Genomic DNA, 14,351 nt, shown 5'->3' with positions numbered 1-14,351 from the left:
TCTGAATAATCCTCTCCAAGAAGTTCTGTCACTCAAGCTTTTGGGTCTCACTATCTGCCATGATCTTTCCTGGGAAAACCACATTTCAAATCTGGCCTCCAAAGCCAGTCGCCGACTGGGCATCCTCCGTCGTGCGAAGTCCTTCCTTGGCACACCTGAGCTCCTCACCACATACAAGGCTTTCATCCGCAGCTCAATGGAATACTGCTCTCCCCTCTGGGCTGGTGCTCCTGCCTCACACCTAGCTCGTCTTCACGCTGTTGAAACCAAAGCATTCAGAATCATTGGAATCTCCCGCGATGAAGCTAACTCCAAGGGCCTCTCACTCACTCACCGCAGGCAGGTTGGTGGTCTTTCTGTCTTCTACCGACTCCTCTCTGGCCTTGCCCCCCAAGCTCTCTCTGGGCTCTGTCCCGCAAATATTCCTACAGGTCGCACAAGATCTGCCTGCAACCCTCTTATGGTCAAACTGCCAAAATCAAGACTCTCTGCTCACCTTCACTCCTTCATTCCTCTTTTCTCCCGCCTCTGGAACAAACTCCCTCACTCTCTTCAATCCCACTCCACCCTCCAGGTCTTTAAAACAGCTGTTCACCACCATCTCTTATCTTCCCTCATCCAAAACCTTGATCTTTTCTACCCCCGCTAATTTCACCCCAATTCCACTTTTTTGAAATACCAACTTCTGTCCTGGAAGTCCTTGGTTTCTTTGTGTTTTATACTTCTCCCTCCCCCCTCCCCCCCTTCCCACGCCTCCTCCCCCCAAGCCCTCTCCCTTCCACACATCTCCCTGCTCTCAAATGTTGTGTTTGTGTGCTTCCCTTTCTCTCCCCATCTTGTTTTCCGCTCCCTCTTTTTATATATTTTGTTTGTCTGGTTGATTTGTTTGTGAAGTAAATGTTAGCTCTTTCACGAGCGTCGATTCAGTATACAAAAAAAAAAAAAAAAAAAAAAAAAAATTTAAATCAATAAATAATAATCATAAAATAATTTCTTAATCAATTGGCTAATAGCATACCTCAACCACCAGTTTTTCATCCGAAGCTGTAACTTTTTGAAAATCAATTGCACAAGTCATTAATTGAAATAAATAAATAAATAATTGATTAATCAATAAATAATAAATCGATTAATTGGTTAATCAATAAATTAAAAATATCCTTTATAGCCACATCACTTGGTCACTATCATGTCCAAATATTACCTTCATAGCTCAAAAGGTGCTTGAGATATTGCCCAGATGAGAAAGAAAATAAATAAAGGATTAATAACGAAAATAAATAAATAGTAATCGTAAAATAATTAAATTATTAATCAATTGGCTAATAGAATATCTAAACCACCACTGTTTCATTCGAATCTGTAACTTAAAAAAAATGAATTAATCAAGTCAATAATAGAGTAATTAAATAATTAATCGATTAATTGATTAATCAATAAATTAAAAATACCCTTTATAGCCACATCACTTGGTCATTGTCGTGTCCAAATTTGAGCTTCGTAACTCAAAAGGTGTCTGAGATATTGCCCAGATGAGAAAGGAAATACATATGTACTAAAGTAATCGATAATAATTAAGTAATTAATTGATTAAGAAAAAAAACAAAAATACAGTTTTTGCCAAAGTACTTGTGCACTATTGTGGCCAAATTTCAGCTTTCTAGCTCAAAGGATGGCTGAGATATCACCCAGACAAACAAGAAAACAAGAAGAACAAACAAGAAAACAAACAAACAACCAGAGTGAAAACTGAGTACTCCCTTTCAGCGCGCGTCATCACCGGGCCCCCTTCATTGCCCAGCGATGACGTCATGCAACGCCTGGAGAGGGCAAAGGAAAGGAGCAGTGTACAATGATTATATTTACACTCCACTATACCTGCACAAATGGTACTCCATACAACTTGACATAAATAATTTTTCACTTGATTTTTTAAATGGCGTAGCCCGTAGGGCAATGCGTCTGGAACATGCGTTTGTCTGCCCATCTGGTGTATGTATTTATGCTCGCTCGCTCATGTCCTTCACATGACAGGAGGACAGCATATGCCCCGCTCCACTTAGCAGATCCAAGCCCGGCTACACAGTTGTTAGGCTATCGGTCTTGTTTTTCACTTAAATGAAATTTAATTTTTCACGAAGCTTTGAAACTTGTATGATAACATGTATGAATGAATGGAAAGTCGATGAACATTTCGTTAGATCCTGTTGCAGTCTTCCACATAACAATGGAGTTCCGGTCGATTTGATGTTTCGAGGTTAACACATGGAATGTACGTATGTGAAAGCTAACCTTCATGAAAATGATCTATGTGCTACTGAGGTGGTCTGAATGCTGTGTTGGTGAGAAGACTTAAATGGCATGGTAGAGATCCACGCGGAAGAGTGGTGACCTGTGTGCTTTGTTTGAAAATGGAGGTTGGGGAAATGTCCTGCATTGTTTATTGGATGAATGAGTGCGAGTAGCGTGACCAATATGACATGGTGAAGGTCACTGACCCTTGCTTGCACTCATCATCTGTAGAACCATCTCGGCAGCTGCTCGCTCATGCAGTCTCGCCTGCTGGTAAAGCAGTTTTTGCTTTTCCATTTCCTTCTCCTGCAAACCCCACCAGATGAAATCAATCTTAAATACAGAGATGGAAGAGCTGAAAGACAGAGGGGTGAAAGGCTGATGCACACAATGGGGGCAGAGGAAAACAGGCAGACATGGGATTGGAAATGGATAAGTACAAGTCATTGAGATGAGAAGACATTGTAACCCATTTTAATTGGTCCATTGCTACCTGGAAAGGTGTACAAGACTACAGGGAAACTAAAATCATCAACTTTATGATACACACTTGTACTAAAGCAATTCTGTCAAACTCTAACTAACACGTCCAGATATACAGCAAAAGTACAATCATTACCACTCTTGTTTGCAGTCAGACTATCTGGATAAATCTTGTAAAGCAGCCGATCAAAAAAGTTATAGTTAACCACACAAATATCATCAAAAAATTTATAGTTAACCACACAAATATCATCAAAAAGTTATAGTTAACCACACAAATATCATCAAAAAAGTTATAGTTAACCACACAAATATCATCAAAAAAGTTATAGTTAACCACACAAATATCATCAAAAAAGTTCTGGTTAACCACACAAATATCATCAAAAAAGTTATAGTTATCCACACAAATATCATCAAAAAAGTTATCGTTAACCACACAAATATCATCAAAAAAGTTATAGTTAAACACAAATATCATCAAAAAAGTTATAGTTAAACACACAAATATCATCAAAAAAGTTATAGTTAACCACACAAATATCATCAAAAAAGTTATAGTTCACCACACAACTATCATCAAAAAAGTTATCGTTAACCACACAAATATCATCAAAAAAGTTATAGTTAAACACAAATATCATCAAAAAAGTTATAGTTAAACACACAAATATCATCAAAAAAGTTATAGTTAACCACACAAATATCATCCAAAAAATTATAGTTAACCACACAAATATCATCAAAAAAGTTATAGTTAACCACACAAATATCATCAAAAAAGTTATTGTTAACCACACAAATATCATCAAAAAAGTTATAGTTAACCACACAAATATCATCAAAAAAGTTGTCGTTAAATACAAATATCATCAAAAAAGTTATAGTTAACCACACAAATATCATCAAAAAAGTTATAGTTATCCACACAAATATCATCAAAAAAGTTATAGTTAAACACAAATATCATCAAAAAAGTTATAGTTAAACACAAATATCATCAAAAAAGTTATAGTTAAACACAAATATCATCAAAAAAGTTATAGTTAACCACACACATATCATCAAAAAAGTTATAGTTAACCACACACATCATCAAAAAAGTTATTGTTAAACACACAAATATCATCCAAAAAGTGATAGTTAACCACACAAATATCATCAAAAAATTATAGTTAACCACACAAATATCATCAAAAAGTTATAGTTAACCACACAAATATCATCAAAAAAGTTATAGTTAAACACAAATATTGTTACTGATCGCGGTTTAGATGTTACTTTGCCGAGCGAAGGCTCCGCGACCGAACAGTTATTCCCCGATTAGAACCCGATTCCACCCAAACGTTGGCCGGATCGCACCGCGGCTGCTCAATGAGGGAAAAGACTAAAACGACGAATGCAAAGAGGAAGACGAAGGCAAAGAAAGGTTTGGAAATACGACTGAATTTATTTACTATTTACACACATAAGCAAAAAGCAAGCAGTCACGTTTATTTACAACACATAAGACGCAGGTGACACAGTGCAAATACTAGCTTACACAGACTTAATTAACCCAGGGACAAGACACACAGAACAAACTCACGTACACAAGAAGGGTGGAGGAAAGGAATGAATGCTGGAAGGAGGAATGGGAAGGTTCAGCTGGGGCAGATGGTTCGGGCTTGATCCCGCACGGGACGTCGGCTGGACCTCGACAGCCACCGATGCCACCGCTATCTGGTCCCCGCGGGGTAACGGGTTGAAGCTGCCTGGTGGAGTCAACGCTGCTTGTGGAGCCAAAGCTGCTTCTCTGGCTCACCTCAGGGCGCGTCTGCCGTCTCGGGCGCAACTGCTGGTAATTGACCTTGAACCTTCTCTCTCTTGGCCCTGGTGTCTCCTCACCACCGACAACTCAACGCAACCAACGCAACCACTGACCACTCAACGCCACCACTTCTCACCACCGACTTCTTACCGCAACCAACGCAACCACTGACCCTCCACTGATGACCAACTCACTTGCTTCTTGCGTGCGCGCCTTTTATAGCGCCTCCGGCGATTAAGCCGCCGGCCTTCAGGACACGCCCATCGGGGTGCTCACCTCGGCCCTGGTTGGTCGCGCGACCCTCTGGCTCCGCCCTTGATGACGACGGGCGGGCACGCCTTTCTTCCCCGGTCCGAGCACATGTTCAATGGTGGTTTTGGAGGGGAGGTAATTGGCAATCGAGGCTTGGCAATGACGAGAGGGGATGTGAAAGGAAATGGAGATTTTGGGGATGGGAATGAAAGGGGATCTATTCTCTTTCACTGGTGCAATGGAGTACTTCAATTAATGGGAGACACAGCCTTACCCTAAAACACAGAATAAGAGATAACTATCAAACAGGGGTATTCTATTATTTGGCTGACGTGTATGCTTGTGGACTAATTATGGGATGCCCTTTCACCTTTACACAGCTCCGGAGGCAGGGGGGGCGCAGAATAACCAATAATAACAATTCACACAATCAAAAAAATATACAGTTCTCATATCCGCAACACTGCACCCTCCTCCTCTTAGGCACGTGCCGGGCCTACAACTTTTATTTAGTGTGACACGTAGGTGTAGTTCCCTCTACTTTTAACCTGACCCTGAGTGCGACAGTTTTAAAACATAAATAAATGTGTCCCGCTGCTCCATTGCACCCTGCCTAACAGACTTACGCCCACAGTTAACCGAATTGCGGAATGGTCTTCAAACTATACACTGACGGTGGGGAGCATTATTTACAATGACGCTATTTTTATTTACAAAACGAACCCAGGACCTGTGATTGTTCTTTCTGGGGGGGAGACAGTCTGCTCTGCATCAATGCACCATGAAAGCACCCAAAAACGCACCAATACAAGCACCCTCAAGCACCAATCGGTGCAGTCACCATAGTTCATCAGTGTTCAATGCATGTTCAATAAAAATAAAATCAACAACCCCTAACCCTGCAGGTGATCTCTTGCTCTTCGGCTCCCTCTGCTGGTTATTATTATTTGGTCTTCCAGATGTTGTCATTCTTTCATTTTCTTACTGGCGGCCTATTTGCAATAAAGTGTGCCAAATGTGTCCTTTTTATTTTCTTTATTTATGGCCCACAGGGCCGACTACGTGTGGTTCACCTGTGGGGCATCGGTGCCCTGTGGCCAAGGTCCGCCAGCAAGATTTCGGGCCCTCATGGCCGGTTCCAGCAGAGGGGCCATGCCCCAACCCATGGGGTCCATCAGTGGTGCTCGGCCACAGGCATGTGGTCCATAATGTGGTGCATCGATGCAGACAGCTGGTTCTGGGAATTTCGGGCGCACAATGGCCGACCCACGCACGCTCCCCTCGGCAGCCAATGGCGCACAGGTCATGTGGGAGACAAAAGAGACAATTGAGCGAGGGGTAAGGTCACAAGGGTACACATCAATAAGGCAATGCAAGGCGAAATGCGTACGGAGGGCGAAGTGAGAAAGCTCGTCCCTACCGTACGTCACCCCCCTGTCACCTACACTACCCTTGCCCTTACCCCATATTTACAAAATCTACCCATTTACAAATTCGTCACTACTGTCACGTCTTCCCCATATTTCTCCTATACCAAATTCGTCACCACAATCCCTCTATCCAAAATTTGCCATCACCCAATTCGTCATCAATCCTCATAAGGAGGAAGAGATGGAACACAAAGCACAACGTCACACCCACGTCATGATGCGTCTCACAATCCAAACATTTGCATCATAAAAAATAATCAAACAACCTGGCATGGTGTGGAGTACCTGTCACCTCAGGTGAGTGGATGCAGATGGTGCGAGGAGATCCTTCTTCCTAACTATCCTCTAAATGACTTTAACACACTTTACACTACCCGGGGTCTTTCCCCGCCAATCCATTGGCCAACTTACACTATGGGTTCTAAAAACCAATTCCCATTGACCAAACTGTGGTGCTTCTCAATTTGGGGTCTCACTCCCCCGATTCATCTCCCGGTGCCCTCGCACAATTTCTGGGCTGCGACGTGTAGCTCTCCCAGCAGGTCTACCCACCTGCACACCTCCACCACTGCAGTTGCCACCCGAGCTTACCTAGCTCCTCACCCTAACCTAACTAACTGGGGAAAGCCCCTCCTGGCTCTGTCACCCCACTCGGTGCCCTCTGGCACTGGGCTACCCGGGTCCGTCCTCCGGATCCTCGGGCCCCATCCACAACAACTACTACCGGCTCCCAGAGCCCACCTGCGGCCTCACCTGGCCGACATCCTCACAGTGGTGGAGCGCCCAACCAACTACACACACTAACAGGCTACACGCCCAGCCATTTCGACAACACTAATGCACCCATCCAAAGACCATTCTTTCACCCGCACCACAGATGCCAATATCCAACCACAATTTACCTATACCCTCTACCTAACACTTACACTACCCGCCCCGGGTATTCGTGATGGGGGTCCACTCTTCCCCCATTCCCACCTTCGCACCATCCACTCCACTCCACAATTTCCACCATACTCACTCCACGACCATCCATTCCAATACTCCATACCATTTATTCCATACACCTGTCCTCCATTCACCTGTCGTTGCACACCTGTGCAATCATACCTGGTGCCACCTGCACCCTCCTCCTCTTCCTAGACCATTTGGTCAGCACAATACACAATTACCTTCACTCACTCATACACTGCTCCATCCACCTGTCCAGTTGCACACCTGTGCAATAGTGTGCAATCACACCTGTTCAATCCTCACACACACGGCATCATCTCATCTACCTGTTACCCTGCTAACTTAGTGCTCCCCGTCTTCCCTTTAAACTAAGCACATACCACGTCATTATCATCCACTCTAATCTACCTGCGTCCCCACTACAGGTATCATTGTCACTAACTAATCTTAACGTCACCTAATGTCATCTTCTAGGGCCCTACACACAATATCCTAACCCACCCGGGCTAGTTTTCACTGCCATCAACCCCATAAGCTAGTGCTCCTTTGCCCCCCCCCCTGTGAGGGATGACAGAGTTGCCATCCCACCACATGGGGGGCGTTCCCACTATCATCCCCCCCAGTCCTCTGACGCTACGAGCCCCCGTCGCAAGAGGTACTGGGCCCTGCCTCGGCATCTAGAGCCGAGGCGATCCATGAGGGCGCCTGCTCGCCGGCATAAGGTCTTATCCGGTCGGCATGGACGATCCGAGGGGGGGCCCGTGGCCCCATTTTGATTTTAATGACCACGTCACAGATTTGCGACAGGACGACTCCCGGGCCTTGTCAGGGGGAGGTGAGTTTTGGGCACCTGCCCTTCCGCCTCCGGGGATTAAAGAACCAAATCTTCATCCCCGGAGCGTATTGACTCCCCTGGCTCCGGTCGTCGTACCTACGCTTCATCTTGGCCCCCGCCAGATGGAGCTGGCGGCGGGCGAAGGCATGGACCCGCTCCATGCCTTCCTCCAGGTGACGTGCGTAACCCTCCCTCGGCGGTGTATCCGTGGTGTCTGGCACGGGACCGCATAGCAAGTCGGCGGGAGCCCGTAACTCCCGCCCATACATAAGCAACGCTGGACTGCATGCGGTGGCCCCGTGCTGGCTAGTTCGGTAGGCCATCAACAGGTACGGGAGATGTTCGTCCCAGTCATCCTGACGGGTGGTGGTGAACAATGCCAGTTGTTGGATCAATGTTCGATTGAACCTTTCCACCATCCCGTCAGATTGTGGCCGCAAGGGCGTGGTCCTGGTTTTCCGAATTGACAGGAGTCTGCACACATCTTTTAGCAATTGACTTTCAAAATTTCGACCCTGATCGGTGTGCAGCTCCTGTGGAATCCCGTGCCGACATACAAATCCTTCTACGAAGGCCTGTGCTACCACCCCTGCTTCTTGGTTGGGGAGGGCATAGGCCTCCGGCCACTTGGTGAAATAGTCCATTACAACGAGGATATACTTATTACCTTGGCGGGTGCGGGGCAGCGGTCCTAGAATATCCATAGCCACCCGCTCAAGGGGGGCCCCCACCTGATGTAATTGGAGGGGGGCCCTCATCCTCCGTGCTGGTCCCTTTTTGGCAGAACAGGCGTCGCATCTCCGACACCAGTCCTGTATGTCGCGCCCCATATTCACCCAATAGAACCTCCGGCGGACCCGAGATATTGTCTTTGTCCTGCCCAAATGGCCGCCGGAGCGGGTACCATGCACCTGTTGCAATATGACGTTCTTGAATTTGTCAGGGACTATCACCAGCCAGGAAGTTCTATCAGAGGGAACCTCCACCCACTTGCGATACAAGATGTTGCCTTTCAACTCCAGGGTCTGCCACTGAGCCCAATACGCCTTTGTTTGCGCCCCGAGGGGGGTGACCTCTTCCCCCTTTGGTCTTTGCCCCAATTTGACCCAATTGAACACCGGCCCCAGGACAGGATCCTCCTGCTGGGCCGTGCTCCATGCCAAATCTCCAAATTCCTCGTCCGCGGTTAGTGGCAAAATTGGCCCTCTCACCCGGGTTGCCCGGACGACGAGAATCGGGGCAGAATCGCCCGATTGCTCCCTCTCCTCGTGTCTCGCACAAAATTTGCAGTTTTCCCCCAGACAAGGACGCCGAGAGAGTGCGTCCGCATTACCATGGGCCTTCCCGGCCCTATGGGCCACATCAAAATCGTACTGCTGCAACTTTTCCAACCACCTTGCAATTTGGCCCTCCGGTTCCTTGAACCGAAGGAGCCATTGCAAGGAGGAATGGTCAGTTCTAACCAAAAATTTCCGCCCGTACAGGTACGGGTGGAAATGGTTCATGGCAGCCAGCATAGCCAATAACTCTTTGCGAGTGACGCAATAATTTCGCTCGGGCCTACTTAAGGCCCGACTATAGTAACCAATCACTCTCTCCACGCCCTCCTGTGTCTGAGACAAAACTGCGCCCAATCCTTCCTGGCTTGCATCCGTGTCCAGGGTAAATGCCCCGTTACTAGTGGGGTAAGCGAGAAGGGGTGCGGATGTTAGACACCCCTTCATTTCTTGGAAGGCCTCGTGGCACTCCCGTGTCCAATTAAATCGCGTTCCCTTCTCCGTAAGCCGGTGGAGGGGACGGGCCAACTCCGCAAATTTCGCCACAAAGCGCCGGTAGTAGGAGCAGAGTCCCAAAAATCCCCGCACCTCCTTGATGGTACGTGGTGCGGGCCACTCCTCTACCGCTTTAATTTTGTCTGGGTCCGTTTTTACCCCCTCGCGGCCGATCACGTGACCTAGATAGGCCACCTCTCTTGCAAACAAAGTGCACTTACTCGGGTTCAGCTTCAACCCTGCCTGTCTGAGGCACCCGAACACCTGGTCCAAATTAGCTACTGCCTGGGGGAACGTTTTGGCATGTACTAGGACGTCATCCAGGTACACCAGGCATGATTGCCATGGCATGCCGCCTAGTACATGTTCCATCAATCTTTCAAAGGTGGCGGGGGCGTTACACAAACCAAACGGCATCACAGTAAACTGATATAGTCCCTTACCTGTGGAAAATGCCGTTTTCTCCTTCCCTGCCCTATCCATCTCCACCTGCCAATACCCACTCTTGAGGTCCAAAGTCGAGAACCAATTTGAGCCCGCAACGGCATCGAGGGTGTCATCAATCCTTGGCAGGGGATATGAGTCCTTGAGTGTCACGTTGTTTAGCTGGCGATAGTCCACGCAGAACCGCGTGGTCCCATCCTTCTTTTTGACCAGCACAACAGGTGACATCCAAGGACTTCCCGAGGGCTCGATCACACCTGCGTCGAGCATTTTTTCAACCTGCTCGTCAGCTTCCGCCCTCTTGCTCCAAGGGAGCCGTCGGGCGGCCTGACGAATAGGCCGGGCCTCACCGGTGTGGATCTGATGTTTCACCAGGCCCGTACGTCCAATATCCTCGGTGGACAAGGAGAAGAGGTCCAAATGGGACCCAACCAGTTTGTGTAAGGCCTCCCTCTGGGTACCTCCCAACTCTACACTACTACGATTTACCATCTCGCAAATGGGATCGGGCCAATTCCTAGAACTTATTGAAGGCTCCCCCTGGGGCCGGCTCGGCTGGACGTTCTCGCCCCTCACTGACGCGACTTCTCTAACGGGTGCAGCCAGCTACCTTCGTGCCCCTCACTATAGTGCGTGGTTCTGTGCTAATATTAATTACTCGGACGGCCACCACCGGCCCGTCCGTTTTTACAAGGGTACGGCCCACGATTAAACCAGGTATGGATAGCGCTGCCACCGGTTCGACCAGGCCGCAGGACTCCTGCCATGTCGGGCGAGCTGACCATCGGGCCGGCACGATGGCCTCGGCCCCCGGAGGGATGGTCACGGCCTCAGGAGCCTCCAGCTCCACCCTCTCGGCCGTGCTCACCCCCTCCAATGGTAGCTCTTCCACTCCCCATCGCAGGATGCCCCGACTCAAGTCGATTTTACAACCGCTGGCAGTCAACAAATCCAACCCTATTAAGCACGGGTCGCACACCTCCGCCACCCAAACCTCTATCTCTTGCTTTACCGATCCCAACTTGAGGGTCACAAAACCACGCCCTATGATCGGAGCCGTTGCCCCGGTAGCCAACTGCAAACTATGATTTTCCAGACGCTGGATTTTACCCCAGCCGTCTGCACTCGAATTAAGGACCACGGGGCTGATGATCGTGGCGCTGGCTCCCGTGTCCACCACGGCGTCTACCCCCACGCCGGCAATTTTGCACCGAATTGTCAAACTACCCGTCCCAATTCGGCCACAATGAATGACCTGTCGCGTCAACGAGGGCTTCTCCCCATCCCCTACTGCCGAACACCGCCCTGCATGCCCGGCACGTTCTAGTTTCCCGGGCCCTGGCGGGGGGGGTGTCTGAGGTCGGCTAGGCCGATCTATACGGGGCGGAGTTGAGGGCATCGGTTGGCGGGAAACGTCCCGGCGCGGAGCTCGACACTCCCATGCACGGTGCTTGCCTCCGGTATTCCAAATTCCCCCCCCTGTATGTCCGAATTGGGGTACTCTGTCGGGGACTACCGGGTGCCACCGCTGGGGCCGCCTGCCATGGTCCAGGTCCCGCCAGGCGCTGATCCACTAACCTCCGGACCATGCTCTCCAGGTCAGGGCCCCCGTCGGGGGCGGGCCCCCTTGGGGGGCCGCCCCCCATCACGGGCCCCATCTGACGCACCGCCACTGCGTGGCGCTCGCCTCCCCGGGCCAGGGGCCTCGCTGCTTCCCAACGGGCTGCAGCGTCGGCCGCCTGACTCATGGTTTGCGGGCGCCACATGGCGAGCTGTTGCCGGAGCTCCAGATCCGGAAGGGCCTGAATAAAGTGATCCAGCACCAGGCTTTCCTGGGAACTCGCTGCCATGTCCGCGTGTGCAATCCCGACCGCGCGGCGAATATCGTGAGCAAGTTCCCCGATGGTCTCCTGGGGCTTGCGTTTTCGCTGCGCAAGTTGGGCTTTAACAAGCTCGCTTTGCTGTTCAATGCCGAACCGATTAATTAATGCCGCACGGAGAGCTGGCAGGGTGAGAGCACCCGGTGGTAAAGTCGTCAGCACCTCCGCCGCCGCACCGCGCAGTGCCCCCACCAGGTGTACTCCACCTTCGTCCGGGTTCCAACCGTTGCCTTTACACACGTACTCAAACTGCGCCAGGTACGCCCTCAAATCACTCTTGCCGTCATACGGCGCGAGTGGGACCTTGTGGGCGCCCGAAGGTCGGACCCCGCGCGTCACTCCTTGCGGGATCAACGCGGGACCAACCCGTTCGGGCTCCCACAGTACGCTATTCCCGGGGGGCTCCCGCGCGTCCCCCGTCCCTCCAAACACTACCCCTCCTGGTGTCGATGCCTGGGTCGCCCCTCCGCAACCCGCTACCCACGCCATACCCCCACATCCTTGCTCACCAGCACCCCCCTCACTCCCCATAGCCAAACCTCCTTGCACACCTCCCCTGTCCATCCACTCCGGACCAGTCATACATCTTACCATTGGTCCCTCACGAACACCCGGGTCTACACCACCCCCCAAGCCGACTGACTCTCCCCTCACATCATATACATTGCCACTCACCTCCGTACCTCGTCGTCGCACCTCCTCTGCCACCTGCAAACTTTTTATTTGGTTAGTGAGAACTTCATCATGATTTTAACACAGACCTTGTACATATTCCATGACTTCCTCCTTTATCTCCCTCTTAGTTTCCCTCCGTCTCTTCTTAATTTCACTCACCCCCTCTTCCACCTCCTCTAATTTTTCCTTTACCTCCTTCATCTCCCGGTGCACCCCCTCTATCTCTTCCTCTAACGCCACCTTAACCGTTTCTATGTGCGTCCTCACCTCTCGGTCCTTCGTCTCCATTACTTCTGTCACCTCCTCCAACTTCTTCGTCAACCCCTCATGTACCATCTGAAATTCCTTTTGTGTTGCTATTAATTCGTTTTAAATGTCCTTTTGTGTCGCTTTTAAACCCCCGATGATTGCAGTGTTCTTTTCCACTTGGTCCGCTAGTTCCCTTTGTCCGACTGTCAGCTGTTCTACTCCCTTCGTCAGACCCTCTATTCCCCCCTGTAACCTAGCCGTATTATTTCTCACCTCTTTCTCCATACGCTTCTCACCTCGCTTTACCTCCTCGCGTAGCCCCGAGACCTCCTCACTCACACCTCGTCGTATCTCCTCTTTCATCTCCTCCATCTCCTTTGTAGATGCCACCCTCATCTGTCCCAATTCATCCCTCTGAGCATCCAATTTGGTTTCTACCCCGATTTGCACCTCCTCTATCTTGTTCCCCATTCGTTTGATTTCCCGGGCAGATTGTTCCCCTATTTCCCGCAATTTGTCCTCCATCCTATTTTCTAACCCCATTAACCCATTTTTCACCCCCTCTAACTGATTCTCCTGGGCAGCCATTCTATTTTCCACCCCCGTTAACCCATGTTTTAATCCCTCACCGGTACCCCCCGCTTCGTCCCTCATTACCCCCAATTGCTCACTCTGAGCCTCCATCCGGTTCCCCATTTGTCCCATTTGGCCCCCTATCCTGTTTTCCATCCCTTTGAAATTATCGTCTGTTTTTACCATAAAGGCCATCATCTGTTTCATAAACAGGTCCAAATTCATTGGCATCTCTGGCTCGGCTGCCGCGACCACGGGCGCGGCTAAATTTGGTGCCGCTACACCCACGTGCGCGAGGACGCCATTTTGTGCATCTGATACCCCCTCAACCACATCCTCCATATACATTTCCCCGAGGTCCTGGGTCGATTCCACCCCGTCTATCTCTAGCTCACCCACCGGCATCCGATCGCCTTGACCAGCCATGGCGCGATTTCAAAATTCGGGTTTTATTTCTTTAAAACACAATTTCGGCAGCTTGTAATTTTGAGCGCGTTAAGCGCGCTTCGGGTCCAATCCCACTTCCCGACACCAATTGTTACTGATCGCGGTTTAGATGTTACTTTGCTGAGCGAAGGCTCCGCGACCGAACAGTTATTCCCCGATTAGAACCCGATTCCACCCAAACGTTGGCCGGATCGCACCGCGGCTGCTCAATGAGGGAAAAGACTAAAACGACGAATGCAAAGAGGAAGACGAAGG

The 14,351-nt window shown here is 49.5% G+C and overlaps 1 protein-coding gene across 1 annotated transcript in view; it reads right to left on the bottom strand.

Annotated features, from left to right (window-relative positions):
- LOC137435793 (ryanodine receptor 2-like) overlaps window positions 1-14,351 on the bottom strand; it is a 633,328-nt gene that overhangs the window by 189,457 nt on the left and 429,520 nt on the right. The window contains exon 80 of the mRNA XM_078785085.1: window positions 2,499-2,598. Coding sequence (XP_078641211.1) covers window positions 2,499-2,598 — 100 coding nt within the window. The remainder of the gene's footprint in view (window positions 1-2,498; window positions 2,599-14,351) is intronic.

The sequence above is a fragment of the Myxine glutinosa genome, chromosome 9, assembly GCF_964187855.1.
Source record: "Myxine glutinosa chromosome 9, kmMyxGlut1.1, whole genome shotgun sequence".
Taxonomy (NCBI): Eukaryota; Metazoa; Chordata; class Myxini; order Myxiniformes; family Myxinidae; genus Myxine; species Myxine glutinosa.
The sequence above is the reverse complement of the archived record's forward strand: the minus strand, read 5'-3'. Positions and strand labels throughout refer to the sequence as shown.